This window comes from Lates calcarifer, linkage group LG4 (assembly GCF_001640805.2).
Source record: "Lates calcarifer isolate ASB-BC8 linkage group LG4, TLL_Latcal_v3, whole genome shotgun sequence".
In the NCBI taxonomy this organism is placed as follows: domain Eukaryota; kingdom Metazoa; phylum Chordata; class Actinopteri; family Centropomidae; genus Lates; species Lates calcarifer.
This window is the reverse complement of record NC_066836.1, coordinates 6,443,859-6,461,403: the sequence shown is the minus strand read 5'-3', so window position 1 is coordinate 6,461,403 and position 17,545 is coordinate 6,443,859. Positions and strand designations below refer to the sequence as shown.

Here is a 17,545-nt window from a genome sequence, read left to right as displayed (position 1 = left end):
AGCATTTTTAAAAGTACTATATTACTATTATTGCCTAAGGCTTGTTGTATTGGAGGTTGCAGCACTCCTAATTTACTTTTACAAACAAAACATTTCAGAAAGATTCCTGTTTTTTTTTCTTTAACAAATCACCCCCTGCATACAATAAATAGCCATCAGGGCTCCATTGTTGGTAAAACTCCATTGTGTTTCCTCTAAAGCCTCATTGCATGTGAAGCAAATAACTGCAGCTACTATTGGCCAACATATATCTTTGCCAGTTCACTTAGGTAATTATTTTTCTATAGTAGACACAGCTCTCTATGCTTTCATTGTTTCTGCCTATAGATCTTCATTAAGATGTTTGGCATATGGACATAAATTGTCTTTTTTTCCAAGTAATGTAATCTACAGTGGGCACCTGGAACAATTAGAGCTGTGCATACTTTTTAAACATTATATAAAAGTAACAGAAAAACTGATAAAACCTGTGAACCAGTGGAAAAATAACAAGTTTAAGTAAACTCTTAACGCCCCTTGCTATTTCGAACAGCTGTGTGTCACAATAATTGATATGATTTATAGTCAGCACCATGCACAGAGCTGAAAACTGGCCTGCCACGTGGTTAACTTTATAACCACTTGTTTATTCAGCCTAATTCTAATTCCAAACGCCCTGCAACTTTCTTAATCCATCAGCAACACAGATTGATATCATGTGTGAGGCAGAGTGGCACCTTAAATTTGGATCATTATATTGCTGTTATACTGTGGGCATTCAAACTCCAACATGTACATAAACACTTTGAAAGGCCTGATGATTGCCCTTCTCACAACATTAACCAGCTAAATTCCCATGCTGTACGAGGATGCCAACTCGGGGAACAAAACAAACCTAGCCTCAGCAGTTTCCCAGGCTAATGCTGTTTGGGTGTCCAGAGAAATGCTGATGAAAATGAGATTTTTCTCCCCTCCCTGCCCAGGGTGTAACCCCCTCTTCCTACTGTGAAGGTCACAGGCTTATTCATTTTTAGTCTGGCTGATAGGGATGAATGGCCTTACCTGTGCAGCCTTCCGAGCCAGGCCCAGCTTCCGCAGGGGTCTTGCCCCTTGGCCACCCTGCCGGTCACAGTCGAGGAGATTGATGGCCCAGGCTCCTGAAGTGTGTTTGAGGAAGCAGCTCTTGATCTTGTCCGACTCTCTGCTGGTCTTTCCTACTGACAGGCTGGGCCTCAGCAGAGCTCCTAATTGAACGGTTAAGACTCACAGGGCTGTGTGATACATCACTGTTGATACAGACAGGCCCAGGGACTCGCTCCCCCTCTCCCCGCACTGCTGTCTGGAGGCGCTAATGAAAATCTGTGGCCACTTTAGAGCAGTCTCTCACATAATTATTCATAGCCATGCCTTGGTCACTTTGCAAACTGAGCAATGTTTCTGATGACAAAGGATGTTTTAATTCAATCTTCTGTAAAATGGGGAATGTATAATGCAAGGACGCCACCGATTCAATTCAGAAGCAGGAGGAAGAAAGGGAGTAGCCTTGAAAGGTTTTCTTTCCCATGAAGCACTTTCATTACTTTCCTAGTGAACATCAAAAGAGTGTCTTATCCAAGGCTCTGTGATTGCTTTCGGGGGTTATTTGTGGGTTTCAAGGGTTTGCAGAATGATTGAAACAACATTTTGCTTTTGCATATCCTCACGTCTTTGGACTGTCGATGTCGATTTTCACAACTTGTTACAATTTGTTATTTTGCTCTTTTCCTACTGGCCAGAATTACTGGCCAAACATTTTTTGAGCTGAGAGAGAAAAGGCACTTGGTAACTGTGGTTCCCTTCCATGTGAAATTTGTGTCTGTGTGAAGTTGTTTACCACTTCAGAGTCCTCCATGCTTGGTAAGTGCTACTTGAAGGAAGACACTATATTATCAGGTGGTGCCCCAGGATCACAGCAGGGTGTTCTGCATTTCAGCAACACTGCTGAGGGTCCATCTCACACAGGGAAACCATTTCCAGCCCACACTAGGAAGGCAGATAGACAAACCTTAAACAACTATTCCTCTGTAGTCTCAGTTGTACTTTAGATCTGTATATTAGCTGGAGTTTTTCTTTTTTCACATTAATAATCTGCTTTGGGTTAAGACACTTACAGACGCATTGAATGTGGTTTTGTTGCAGCAGCACTTTGGTACTCCAATAAAACCGTTATTCTCAAAGTTGTCTATTCAGCCCACATTGACTGATGACAGTTAGTTTTGTCATTTAAACAATGTCTAAATCAATCAATGCTTTTTAAAACCATTTGAAATTGACTGAGGCAGAGTAAGGTCTGTACATGGTGTGTTTATCCACACAGCACTTGTTTCTGATGCAGCAGAGATAATTTCATACTAGTTTCCATGGTAGAGGAACAGTCTGTCCTGTGTGCCTCATCTCCACCCTATGGCCTTTGCCGTCCCACTGGCTCTCAGGCGCTTTAAAAATGGCAGTACATGATGTCCATGCTGAGTCCAAACACCTGCTCAGACTCCGGCCTCTGCCAACTCCACATCTCCATCTATAAGTTGACTCCATCTGCGCTCCGGTACCACGTGGGAGTAGTCTCATCTGTTTGTTTTTACTTTGCCATTCTGTTGCACTGAGTGCTATTAAACACAAGGGAATCAGCATTAATCAGGGATCAGCCCTCGTTTAAACAGTCGTTTACAACAGTGGAGAGTAGGGAGGAGCTGCGCAATTATGTTCACCCACACCAAGGTTGGTTATTTGCATTTAGCCTCATGGTTAATTTGTGATAGACCAGGTCTGTTTTGATGCACATAAGAATGATGCCAGTGTCTGGCAACATGGAAAAAGTAGTGGTGGTAGAATCACTTTATTTGCCAAGTACAATCATTTGTCTCAGTGACATTGGTGCAGGGACATAACACCTTAAGGGACAAATGTGAATATTGGTACAGTGAAGACCCAATTTTCAGTGTCTCTTTGTAAACATTCCTGCAAACTTTAACCATCAGAAAATCCGTTCATTTTCCCCCATTAATATCACATTTTAGACTCAAGTGGTCAAAAATGTAAATAAATATAACATTTATATTCATAATATAAATATATATTTATTTAATTTATTCTTATGCACAAGATGGACACCAGAGTTGCTACAACAGAATTTGCAGATTGGTAATAAAAAACATATTGAAAACACATGATGCCAATTTGTTGTTCTGTTTACATTTGCATCAGAAGCTTTAATAAAAAATAATTTCTTTTTCAAGCAAGGAGGTTGCAGTTGTCTTTTTTGTTGAAATATAAAAATACAATATTCTTCTACAAATACTAGCTTCATCAAAAACTCTCCCCATTCTGTGCTTAAATGTCATTTGTCACCATTTCTAACACCCTACCTGGTAATATCTCGTCGGTTTGTTGTTTGCAACTGAAACTAGTTTCTATGAAATTGATTAGAACATTTTATGTTCATTGCAATACTGTTAATACTGAAAATGTAATAAGACAGAATCCCTTTACTAATGAGTTAACAATAGACAAGGGTTAGAGAGGGTAGCTGTGGAGAAAAGGTGCAATGTTCATCATAGCAAGAAATATCTATTAAAGCATTATCTCTCCATAGTGTCACTTGACAAAATAGATATGCATTCAACTGCATAAGGAGTGAGAACTGCAGTCATGATGAAATGCACCGTAAATATTTTATTCTAAATAGAACATGATATATGAATTATATTATGAAAGCTTTGCTCCTGTGTAGATCTGTATTATCCCTTGAAAAGTTTGAGGTTCACACACAAACTAAAAAAATTGTTACGCTGTTACGTAAGCATCGTGGACATAATAAAAATCATATAAGGTGTACAGTTACCTGTCTGTTGATGGCATTTAAATAAAAAATAACTTTTTCTTTCACCATCTTTTCTTTTAAAGACTAATGAATAATGATAAGCCTGATTTACGTAACTTAATGTCATTCCTTTTTTTGTCTCCCATTGTTCAGCTGCCAAAGAGGGCTTTGAGAAGTACAGTCTACAGTATAAAGGCCCTTTTTCCAATGTATTGTTAATTTGTCAAGAAACCACTCACTTTGATAGACAAGAAAATTGACCTGACTTAAGGACAGTTAGGACATTGCACCACTTACATTAAGTTTGCGAATGTTCTTATTCACTTTGAAGAACTTGGGACCTGGTTTTAGTGCAATTTCAATTTAAGGAACTTAACAAAATAACAAGACTCTCCAATGTGTATGCAGGTTCAGAAGAATTTATCATTTCTACCTTGGTGTGTGTATACTGGAACTGTTAACAAAGGAGTAGGAAGGATGCCGAAGGACAGAAATGGAATAGAAATTGTGAGCCTGCTAACCAGGTTACCTCCATCAGTTTACATCAGTAGATTTCGCCTTACTAATTCTTGTCTCACCAAACCTTAATATTTCATTAACAAAGGGAGAGAAATGATCTGTCAGCTGTAACTACAGTTGGTATCTCTTTATCGCTTCATGCATGTCCACAGGGTAAAGTGCCTCAGTGAGGTCTAAACCTTTTATGATGGTTGTTTTTTTTGTTTTTTTGTTTTTTAACTAAGGCTGAGATTGAGCTGATCTGTCTCTCTGGGTCTAAATGGAAAGGAAATTGTTTGCCAGGTTTGATGTGTCTAATTAGTGCTATTGTTGCCTCGAGGCATGAATAGAACTTCACCTCTTCACCTCACCATCTCAGATAACATTGGTCTGGTTTTGTCACCCACAATAGCTGCTGGTCATGTGACCTATAGGATTTATATATTGTGTGGCAAAGCAAATGAAAAGCCTTGGTTCGAGGCCTATTGAATTTTGGTTCTATTGTCAGTCAGAGAAAACAGGGTAGATTGAGTTTGTGGTGTGCAGGAAGGTTGTAGGAGGACCACAATAAAAGTCTTTTTATCACAGGCAGTTGGAAGTAGAATGGTGAATTGTGTTCTATGATATTGACTCCGCAAAAGGCAAATTGTGTTCTTCTCAAGGACACTTCTTCAAACAACTGCTGTTGGAAAGGAAAAAGATAGTGATAGAGACTCTGCATTTATAGCTGTTTCATTATTATTATTTCCCTCATCTCTATCACTCCATCTATCTATTCCCCAAACACGCAGGAATTGAGACTCTGAGAACAGATGTGCACAAGCAATACTCCGGTGACATCCACATAAACTTCTCATTCTAGAGCTGCCTCTTCAGCTCCTCACAAACAGTTATCACTGAGGTTGTTTGTATCCTCAACTCTTAAGCCTCAAAGGAATGATAAATAGCGGTAGTTTAGTCAGGCTTGGCAAGATCCTTTTTTTCTGCTGTTTTTAAATTTGAACTGAAATGCTTCTCAAGGTCTTTAAATGTTTCTATTCTCCATGTTTAATTATTCATGGTCTATCTGCTGTAATTTTTGTCACAGATTTTCTCCATCCTTTTGCTGAATTATAGATGTCCCATTCCCCTTGCTAGGCGTCCAGGAAGCACTCATTCAGTCTGGTTGTATAACTCTAACTCAAGAACATTTCTGCGTCTCCTCCTTAGCTAAAGGACAGGAATGTCAGGCAGGCTGCGATTTATTCCCTGTATTCCCCCACCTAGATAGCTAGGTCTTAGATCTCATATATCTCCTAAGTAGGTGGCTCAGAAAACACAGCAACCATTTCACAAAGTCAAGCGCTTCACTTTGATTTACACTCAAGGTAACACCCTGACTTGAGTGCGACACATGCAGGTTTTTTGGCGACAAATGACAATGCCACACTGGGCCATCTGGGGAGTGTTGAAGTTGAAGGATCACCTTGGTAACCTCCCACTGCTCCTGTAGAGATTGCGTCCCCGTCGGTAAATGAGGGCTTGTGTTCTTCCTGTTTGTAAGCCCCCTAACCACAGGCATTTTCCCCAGGAACCTGAAGCATGAAAGACAAAGCCTGGTCTGACATTAGAGATGGCTGTGTGGGCATGTATATGTGTTAAGACAGATGGAGGATACGGAGGGGAAGTGGGGGTGGAGGAGGAGGAGGGGGGGTCATTCTACCTGTCACTCTGACCCCAATCACCACACAGCATATTGGTGGAAACGAAATGAAAGATTGATTTAACCAGTTCCACCTCCGCTGTCTCCACTTTTCCCATCAACTGGCTGTCCATTTGTTTTCATCTGGTCAGTGGACTTGCGCTTCCGTTCACCTTTTGCCCCTGAGACACACTTGCTAGGTTTGTTCTTTTAATCCCTATAAATGGTCACTGATAGAAAAGACTACCTGCTGACATTTAATACCCTGTTAGTTATTGGTTTATTTATTCCTTTTCCAATTTTTTAGATGCTGTAACCAACAAGTGAAACTCTATACAACTACTGGTATTTGAAGCGAAGCTAGAAGAGGTTATTTGCCTCTTGCAAAAAAACAAACAAACAAAAAAAACACTTTAGCAATGGCAATATCAAGTGCTTCACAACTGTTATCTGCAGCATAGTATGACTGAGTATAACTTCTTCTCCACCCTGCTAAATGCTACCATCATGATGAATAAACTGCAGAACCACTCTTAGCAATAGTGGACTTTAAACTACAGCAGTGGCTAGCATATTACAAAACATGGTGGAACAAAGTAGCCATTATTAATTCATGAAATTACTGATTCCAGGCAAGTACACAATATATATGGATTATCAGGCATAGTGGAAGAATTGATAAGACAAGAAAAAAGACAGAAAGCAGTACCCACTCTTTTTTTGTGGGTTTTAACCCTTAATGCCCAATTCTCGCGGTTTCGAAAGTATATTTTACTTTCAGGTATATTTGCTGCTAAAAGGGGTATTAAAGGCAATGAAGTTCCCCAGTTAGACTCAAATCAGACACATGGACAGCACTAATTGCACTGCTAATTTGTAGCATCACAAAGCAGACAAACAGGAACGCACAAGCCGCTCTACTGCTCCACTGAACATAAACCCTCATAACTGATAAATATTTTGTGTCACAATCATCAAATTTAGACAAGTAATCTAGTTGATTGTGGTCTATACATCTGTGAGTACAGTGCACACAACAACTGCCAAAGCTATAGCCAATGCAACAGTCTTGGAGCGGACTTGCCAAAAAAGTGAACTTTAAGCAAGACAGAAATGGGTCGATAAGAGAAGGAGTGAATTACAAGCAAAAACACCCATGGGTTAAAAGGGTCAGATGTAAGCTAGAGTTTTAGCCACACATAATAAAAATACTTCACTATATATTTTTTTTCAAGTTTTGTACTTACACAGTTGTTAGTTGGCTTTGTAGGGCAGCATTGGCTGGTCGCTCATGAGCAAAGACAAACGCTCACTTGGTATGGCTTGACAGTCTTGTGTCTTGCCATGCATCATCCTCCTGTGCTGGTAAAGTGTGTCTTACTTTCCCTCTCGCACGCTTTCGCTCTCCCTTTCTATTCAGTGCTGTGAGAAGGAAGGCATTCACCCATTCATCTCCACCCCTACAGCTTCGGGGGGTTCATCAGACAAGGTGGCAGCCCAGCCCGGTCCAGCACCAGGGCTCATTCTGTGGTTTCAATTCGATCCGGCATGTTGCAGGGCCCTCCGCCCCTCATCCTCACCCATCGTGGCAGTCCCATTCATCACAGGGCCTATAAAGAAGGACTTGATAGAGTGAGGAGCGACCACCACCATTCAATAAATCCTTGTGATTATCCACGCCTCCAAGGTGTATGGGCAAAGTGCCTGTGTGTGTGTGTGTGTGTGTGTGTGTGTGTGTGTGTGTGTGTGTGTGTGTGTGTGTGTGTCCTGAGCCTGTGGGCATTTGTCTCTGACTTTGTAATGGGTGTAGAGGGTGATGTTGGAACATAAGAGGTCCATGTACAGTGCCTTTTAAGTGCTATCAATTATAACATGTGTACACTCGTCAACCCCAAGGCCTGCTTGGACTTGTTGCATTTGACGGCAACAAAAACCATTTCTCTTCCGCCCTCCCCCTCTTGTGTCTTAGCTTTCTTTCTCCAGTACCACCCACCCACCCACACATGACTCCCTCCACCTCCCACTCTTAACCCCCTCCCTCCTCTCTTTCTCTTCCTCCAGAGGATTGCATAGAGGAGCACTCTAGGAGGGTGATGGAGCTTTGATTGTCGGTTATCAAAAGCTATCATTACAGCTCGCTTCTGCGGGATATGAAAATGATTTCCTAAGTGTAAAACCCATGTCATTACCTCAATGGCCTCAGTGCTATCACTGAGATGTAATAGAAAGAGGCAAACAAATGTGCCCGCCCAGCTCAAACAGAACAGAGTGAAAAACACACAGCAATGGAGAGATAAGTGACGACAATACCAGGCCTCACTGCCTGGAATGGAACACTTTACATGAAAACAGCCCTCCGACCAGGATTTAATCTTCGCCGTTGTCGTGTTGTTTTGGTACTGTCTCCGACAAAGGCGCCTGTGTGTGACAAGCCCCGGCTGACATTCTCCAGCAAGGAATCCGACAGTCTACATGCCATCCTGTGAAAGTCGAGGCATTTCTCTTTTTTCATCTCCAAACAACAAGGTTCCCTCCTCCTCCTCAACCTGAGCGCTGTTTCATCCTGATGAGATAGCGACTGGGCTCCGGAGCCACATTGACTTGCTGGGGGTTTCTAATCATTGGGGAAGTAGTCCCCCCCCCTTCCTGGTTCTGTTTGCTGAGCAGGGAGATGGAAGTCTGTGCCAGCACCAGGCTTTTCTGCTCTTAATCGATGTGGATCTGATAAAGATCCTTGCTTTCCGAATGACTCGTACGCTGCGAAGCCTGAGGAAGATCTGATAAGTAAATCGTTCTTCTGTACATATAGCGGGTGAGATGCTGTGGAACCAGACGTGTACTGCTGTGCACGCATATGGACAATCCTTTACTCGCATAAGACCACTAAAAAGCACACATTGTCTCCCTTATACACATACACATGCACCACACACTTGTCTCGCAGTAAAGTGGCTTGTGCTCCGGACATGCCCAATTTGTTTCCTTTCATCCAGGACTAATGTCTCGCTCTACCCAGGGGCTAAGTGCACCATTTGAAGCCCCCTCTAGGACAGACGGCTGCAACACGCAGTTATTTGTTGTTTTTGTTTCATGTTTTGGGGAAATCATGTTATCACCTCAGCTGCAGTGGCACGCAGGCAGGGCCCCTTCAAATTAACAAGAGGCAATAATATGCTGATAATTTCTAAAAACATTATTTAAATGTCAGGCTGTAATGACAAAAAAATCACTAATAGTTCAATGTAAATGTCAAATTCAAATTATTCAATTACATGGGCGAGTGTGGGGCAGGTGATAATTTGTCCACCGCTTGGAATACCAATCTGGCTCTCGCTGGAGCTCATTCTGTGTGCCCTGGCGTAAGATAGACCTCAGTAATTTCCTGCTCCAAGGGATGCTTTCATAGCCATTATTATAACTCTATTCCACTAGAAATATCTGGCGTACTGGAGAGATATTAGAGTCATATTTTCAGTACTTTCACCCCAATGTCGCCCTCAGTGTGTGATCTGTAATGTCTGTTATTCCTTGTTGTGATTTGTGCTTGTGCTTTTGATACTGAGCCTCTTACCGCCCGGTCAATAAAACATAACTAGCAGTCACTAGACTGGGGGTAATAGGCTCATCTCATCAGCTGTCATTCGCAGGCCGGCCTATGGGCCTATTTGAAAATGGCTGCATAGCCTCCATTTATGCACCAAAGGATTTTTAAAGGATATCAGCCACTCGGCGTCACCCGTTCATCTCAGATTAAGTGGGGAGGGGGGAAGAGGGTGCAGGTTGTTTTTCTTCTTCTCTTTCCTCTTTCTTCAAAGTCAACCATGACCAGGCTCTGAAATGGATGAGGCACCTTGTTGTTCATGCAAACAGATGATGTCATCCTGAGTCATGGGATACAAGTTGTGAATGGGCGTTGCTACAGATCCTCACATTTTACTGCCTCCCTCAGACAGCTGGCATTTGCACTGCAGGGAGCCAATGGGGCAACAAACAATTAGCCTTTTCTCAACAAAACTCCAGGGAGAGGCTATGGAATGGTCATAAAAGCTGTTTACTAAATGGCCAATATTCCTTTTATGTCCCCTTACTATTACTGTTGGTAAACCAACAAAAATATGTCTAATGTTCTTGCCACATGCCAATAAAAGACAAATCAATTGGATTTTTCTTCTTCATTTGGCATGGTCTGTTTCTCCCCACAAATTAGGTTTTCCACAAGTGCTCCCCATTCTTGTTGGCATCCCTCCATCGGCCAGAATTAGGGTGCAGTGGACATTATCAGTGATGCTCCACAAAGATGGGAGTGTGACATTTCTCCTTGAACGCTCCAGAAATGAGACTTCCCTCCTAGCTGCTCGCGCACGTCTGCTTGAGATTCACACTTTGGTGCATTTGTCACTTTGAGAGCATCTGGTTTAATTTGATTTCTGTGCCTGGCCACCCTGCAATTCTCTGTGCTTTTAGTGTAACCGTTGCCTACCGAGTGCGGCCAACAGATAGTTCCGCAAATAAAGGGGTTTAAACTTCTATTTTCTGGATGGCTTTCCCGACATTGCAACCGATTTGAAAAGGCCTGTTTTCCTTCACGAATTCTTCCCCGTCCTGTGTTAGAATCTCTTTTTTTCTGGGAGGGTCTGATTGAATTTGTGTAAAATGGTGGAGCACTTTGTGAATTAGTACATTTATTGACATAGTTTGCAGGTGTGCTAAAGCTGGCTTATTTATTGTCTGCTGGCACTTCACTCTTAATATTTAATTCTATAGCTCATCACTTTTGAAAGATGTCTTACATACCAGTCTCTACCACAGATCAACATTTCTTTCAAATTAACAATAATAGGAGGTCAGTGCTGTGAGAAGCACTCCAACACAGCATTTCAGAGAAAGATTTCTCTTTTTTGCAATTGATAACTTCTCTATAACCTCTCAGTTAGTCAAGAAAGGCTGATTGACATTACTCTGTCAAGGACTTTGGTGAGTTGTTGCACTCTGCATAGACCTATAGTGACAGATCCTTACTAAACAGAAGCTAATAGCTTTCTTCCTTTAAGAAAGAGGTTTTTTTTCATTTTCCAGGCATACTTTAGAATTTTAGACCTTTGTGTATGCTTCATGTACTGTATGCTACACATTGCTATCCCTCCCCCCATCTGTCTTCAACAGCTCTTCCTCTGCCTCCTTCGGGCCCTTTCGAACGCTATTTCATCTGCTCTATGAAAACGCAGGAGAGATCATATCCGTTGTTTCTCCTTGTGAAATCTGAAAGTGTTCCATCTTTCATTCAACTAGCAGGTGCTTTTTTCTGGCTCCGTTTTTATTCTCGCATTATCCTTCCTAACTTGTACGAGCCTCTGTTGTATCACATGTCATGACCTAATTTCTTGAAAACCATTCATTTCTGTCTTGTAGCATTACTGTAGTACTACATAGAATTGAATCTCTTATTCCTATAAGTGAGTTTGAAAGGATTCTCAATAACATTTTATCATTTAGACGGTATATTTCAGTAGGTATCCACTGGACATAGGAACATGACAAAAAGAACTAAGAGGCATCACATTAGAAGTTGGAAACAGTGTTTTTTGCAGATTTGTGCTTGTTTGTCATGTCCTTTGCACAGTCTGTAGAAATGAACAGCACGCTGGAGCTCCAGTCCAGTCTCCCCCCATGCACCTCCAGAATGTTAAACATGGCTGCCGTGGCTGCCTCTGAATTGCTGGACTGTGTCTCCTGGGGAACGGGGAAATTGAGCCCTGGCTCTTCCTAATAGGTGGTAAAGTGTTAAGTTCCAGAGAAATGGACTGCGAATTTAACCTGGAATGGAAATTGATCCCATTACCTTGTGCTTGGGCTGCTTTCCTCCCGAAGGAAAGGAGAGGGAGAGAGAGAGCAAGAGAGGAAAATAGACGAGGGAAAGCAGAGAGAGGAGATGAGGAGAAAGGGAGAGAGTGGGAGAGTGGGAGATAGAAATGCGGGGAGCCACAGAAAAGGAGATGGATAGAGAGAGAGGGAAAAGAGAGGGGGGATAGAGAGAAAAGAGAGAGAGAGGGAGAGGAGATAGAAGCACAGAGAAAAAAAATTGAGAAAGTAGAAGAGAAAAGGCGGGGAGACACAGTGTATGTGATTAGAGGTGATAGTATGGCAGTGGGGGTTGTGTCCTGCCTGGATTGACAGGCTGGTTGACTCTGTATCAGTGTGGTGCTAATAGCTGACCGCCACTGGGCTGAGATGGAAAAGAGAGAGGAAAAGGCGGAGGACAAGGTAGAAGGAGCAGAGGAACGGCACGCTCTGAAGGGATGATACACCTCCTGCTGAGAGTTTCCACCAACAGAACCTGTGGTGTCTTGGTGTGTGCAGCTGCTGTGAGACCAAGTTAGCAACGGTGATGGGATGTGGCAATGCTCTGTATCAGGCTGTGGCTTTGAAATTTTAAAATATTTTCTGGAAATATGAGCTCCCAAACAGAGGAAATAGTATTTCAAATATGAATAAAAGTATTGACCAGGTCTCAAGTGTTACGAAAAATCTGCTGGTAGATTTTTTTTTCACCCAAAGGAACACCGCTGTCTCTGTGCCCTGGCATAGACCTTTGTAATTTCCTTGATTTTATTGAAACTATCTTGTCCTACCTGCCATTTCATATGGCCTAATTGATTATCTTGTTGTATGCTCACACTCCTCCCTCTCTCTCTGTCCATCCTGCCAGAGCCCATGCACGGCCCACGTAGGCTGGAAGTGGTGGACATCCAGTCCAAGCAGGTGACGGTGCGCTGGGAGCCCCTGGGCTACAACGTGACCCGTTGCCACAGTTACAACCTGACCGTCCAGTACCGCTCCAGGGTGGCGGGCAAGGAGGAGACCCGGGAGGAGGTGTGTTACGACACACAGAGCCGCGATCCTCAGCACACCATCCACAACTTGACGCCCTTTACCAACCTCAGTGTCAAGCTGGTGCTGCGAAATCCGGAAGGGGTCAAGGAGAGCACAGAGCTTGAGGTTCAGACCGACGAGGACGGTAAGTGTGATGGAGGGTTAGGTCCTGTACACCTCTTGGAAATATAACTCAATGTATAAAAATGGAGTGTAAATAAACACAGAAAGTGAAAGACAACCACTCAATCCAATATTCAAATAACTAAACCAAAGACACAACAATTAATTTGCTAAAATGAATTTGATGACAAGAGGCATATAAGCAACTATGAAGCATCCATTACTGGTCAATTCATGCTTGATAATGTGATATAACATATTGTAGTTGTAATTAGAGAATATTTCTTCATGAGCTCTCAGCCTGTTTCTTAACAGTTTAAAACCCAGATTTGTATTAGTTTATAAACAATAAAAAATGCTTTATATATTTTTATTCATTTGCATAATTATACATAACTATTATGGATGCTCATTGGAGATGTCATAATTATTGGCAGTTACATCAGTAAACAAATGACAAATGTAATAATATATATATTTAATTACAAAGTCATTGTAATGTACTATGTTTTTTTTAAGCATGGAAATTCACAAACAGTACAAAAACTCATTTTAATTATTAAAGTTATAACAAGTGGATCTAGGTGAATAATTCTCACCTGAGCATGAACAGCTTGTACTAAGAACAAGTTTGGGATTTTCCAGATATTTTTCAGGAGAGCACAAAAGTCAGACAGCGAGCCTCTGTGTTGTATAGTTGTTTCACCTCCTCCAAAGATGAAACATCTTCTGTGTTGCCTCAGCAGACACAGGAAATGAACTCTACAGAAGTCTCAAGGAACCCCGGCCGCCAGATAACAAACAGGCTCAGCTGACGAAAAGAGAGTCTTGTCATGTCTGGCTCAGATATCTCTGGTTGGAAACTTGAAAGTGGCAACTGTTTCTCACTATCTGACTGCTGTGTGTTTCTGAGTGTGTGTCTGTGGATCTGTGTGTATAGGGTCCCATGGGAAAAAAGTGTACAGACAGGGTGTAGCTGTAGTTGCATTCTTAAAGATAACTCTTGGAAAAAAAAAAAGAAGAAGACATCTCCACATCATTCTGTTTCACTTACGGAATGAAAGCAATTCACAAGAGGGGTTAAAGGACCAGATCTCTTTTGCAGTACCTCAGTACAAGTAAACATTGTGGAAAGATTAAGATTCCCACTATTCTCATGGGGTTACTAGTTCATCTTTGTAACAAATTTTGAAAAGTGTTCAATATTTCTGTAAAACATGTTTTTTTAGTAACAATGGCTTCAAATAATCTCACAGATTTCTATTAAGATGTGTTTGACTTTGGCTCATGGCCATTTGTGCACTGTAGGTCCTTGAAAAGCTCTTTTATTGATTGCTTTATGCACATCAGCATGAGGTGCTGGGCAGAGTAAATCATAATACAAAAGACTAAAGCTTTTAAGTGGGAATGGCTTTTATCCAACTTTTATTGACATAATTTTAACTTAACAAACAATGGATGGAGAAAAAATATATAAAATAAAGTATCAAGGAAATCCTATTGTTTAGACTTTTCATAAACATATCTCTACCATGTAAATTACTGCATTTGAGAAACAAATGTGTGTGTGATAATTTCCCCACAGTGCCAGGGGCCGTTCCTTTGGAGTCCATTCAGGGCAGCGCCTATGAGGAGAAGATCATCCTGAAGTGGAGAGAACCAGCGCAGACCTACGGGATCATCACTCAGTACGAGGTACACAAGCACCAGGGTTAGCAAAATGTTAGGGATATTGATCACCCTTTTGAGTGGTAAACAGACTTACTTCCAACATTAAGCTGTTTTTTCTCCTCCACCTCTCAGTGGATCATGTGCATTTCTTTGAGTCCTGTTTTCCACAACTGTGATGGGCAGCGGTGTATACAGCTGCCAGAAAAATGTTCAAAATGATTTTTTATCATGTGAATCTTTTTGTTTTCTTGAGCTAAGGCTTGGGATTTTTTTTTTTTTTTTTTTGCATCTATTTGGTTTTAGACAGCCCACGCAACAAAGGGGTCTGTTATTTCATAAAATGAGATTATAGTTAAAGCAGGGTTACTAAAGTATTTACATATGGTTGAAGATAGCATGGAAACTTACTCTGTCAGACCAAGCTAGACCTGGTCAAGAGATAGTTCTCAGGCTTTTAAATTCACCTTAGGCTTAACAAGTGTTATAACCTTCCTACCAGAGTAAAAGAGAGTGATTCCTCCAAAGTTCTTCCTGTGCAGCCCTTCAACATAAAATGTGATAAAATAAATCACCTTGATATACAAATACATACAGGTAGGTCCAAATGTGTGTTCACATTTAATCCCGGACATATTATCTTAGGACCCGTGTTTAAGATCAAACACTAATTTATTGAGTGGACTTGAATCCAACTTGGCAAGATTATAAGGTGACAGGTTGAGGTTAATGAGTTATAATGTCAGTCTGTGCATCATGTTGCTCCACAAAGTTCAGAAATTCATTATATCTTTGTTTTGCAGGAATTTTGCCTTTGTGCATGAAGTTTGCATGCTGCACAACTATCTTGACAGATTAAACCAGGCTTTAATTAGACTGATCACTTTTAACTTATATTTATGGAACAGCTCAAATCTGAATCAGATTGTTCAGTTCACTCAAGTCAGACTTTGCACAGTAAGCTCAGTCTCTTTAGACTCTGTTATCAAGTAACATGTTCATCATTTTACAAGAAAAGAATCAACTGCAAGCTGCTGTCACCTTCTGTCCTTTGACACATGGGCGACCTCTAAAAAAAACACAATCTCTCAAACACACCTCAAACACATATCACGATTCGGCACCAAGCAAATGTTGACTTAAGGCTCCAACGCAGCCCCTGCCAGTCTTGTCTGGGAGCTCTGTTGAGTCTTGAATAATAGAAACAGTCTCCACACACACACACACACATACACACACGATATATGTACACATTGATCTAAACCAGCTTAAGGTGGAAGTAATCCTCCAGCCTCTCCCACAGATTGATTCTCCTCTGTTGATTCTCTCTCTTGTCACCGTTTGCTCACGCTTAGTATTTTGACTAGGTTAGCAATCATTGACAGGGCTGCTTCTCATATGAGGAGAGCAGATTGAATGGTAAAAGTGGTGCAATAGGTTGCTCCATCCGTTGCCATTACATCAGGTGACTAAGGTGAATGAAATATGAAATAGATATTCTCTCAGCGGCACAGAGACATTTCAATCAAAGCAGGAGTCCTACAGTCAGAATCATAACACGGTCCTGTTTACTCAAGTTTGTGTAGTGAACATCTGTAAATGGCACTGAGAGGTGCTGGCAGAGTGCAGGAAAACAGTGTCCATAAAAATGGTAGGTTTAAGGCACACTTAATCACTTTTAGAGCAACATGTTCTAGTTATTTATCTTTTTAAATTTTCATGGCACAAGTAAAGCGTTCAGAGCAAATGGCTTGGTTTGCATTGCTGCTTTGTCAGGTTCACTCTTATTTATGTTGAGCCAAATGTGTTTCACTTTATAAAATACCACTCCAGGGTATTATATTCATATGCTGCCGCAATTACTTCTCTCTGTCTCTGCCTAGAACGCATTAACAACATAATATGTGTCTAGTTAGAATAAGCAATAAGTCACTGACATGCTGATATTGTCAGGTTTTGGTATATAGTAAAGCATTGTTATAGTTTTCACCTAGAATGACAGCTTTTATTTTAGACTAAGATAGATTATTAATATTCACATCAACCTGTCTCAAACGGGATGACAGATGAGGAAAGTCTAGCCAGCCAGCAGCTTGCTCCAGGTGTCTCTCCCTCACACCTGTACAGTCTGACTCTGGTTTAAGAAAGTAACCCACCATGTATTCTGGAGATATTCCCCAGAAGTTACTTCTTATAAGTCAGGACCTTGCTTTGATTTGACATTATCAAAGGACTCGAAGTGAAATGCTGTCTGACAAGGCCTGATATCAAAGAGATTTCAACTTCATTCCTTTTGACCAAGCTCTGTGAATGCCATTTTATTGACAACTCTCCAGACAGACATGAGCCAGCATCTCTTTAAAGGTACACAGCCATTTATTTCCTGTTCATCAGTATATTTAGCAATACAAATTAATTCTGAAGTAGTGTTTGTTGTTTACCACATAAAAGCTGTGCATCCCATTACTTTTTATAGAAATAGACAGTATTATAAAAAATACATAGCATTTTCAGGAAACAAAAAGTACTATTCCCTTAAAAGTGACTGTTCTTATAAAACCTGCGGCCTTTTCATATCACTTGAATTTAGACTATTAATATTTACCATAGGTCTGCTTAAGAAGTTTAAACCTCTTTTGCAAATAAAAAACTGAGTTTAGGTGGGTTTTCTGTTCCGTTCTACTCTCACTATTTTATGACAGGAAGAGGATCTATACAGGATCTATCATCAACAACATTCTTCATTATATTGCAAGTAAAGATGCTTGAGATTATATAGTCATTTATATTTTATGAACACTTCATAAATTTGACATTTACCTCCCTCAGACAGAAACATGTAAAGCAATGTGATTTAAAAAGCTTAA

The 17,545-nt window shown here is 41.0% G+C and overlaps 1 protein-coding gene across 6 annotated transcripts in view; it reads left to right on the top strand.

Annotated features, from left to right (window-relative positions):
* Window positions 1–17,545, top strand: part of LOC108884224 (protein tyrosine phosphatase receptor type M) — a 156,066-nt gene that overhangs the window by 72,847 nt on the left and 65,674 nt on the right. For all 6 annotated transcript variants that reach the window (XM_051069897.1, XM_051069900.1, XM_051069899.1 and 3 more), the window contains exons 8-9: window positions 12,724–13,032; window positions 14,596–14,705. In XM_051069897.1, the coding sequence (XP_050925854.1) occupies window positions 12,724–13,032; window positions 14,596–14,705 (419 nt within the window). The remainder of the gene's footprint in view (window positions 1–12,723; window positions 13,033–14,595; window positions 14,706–17,545) is intronic.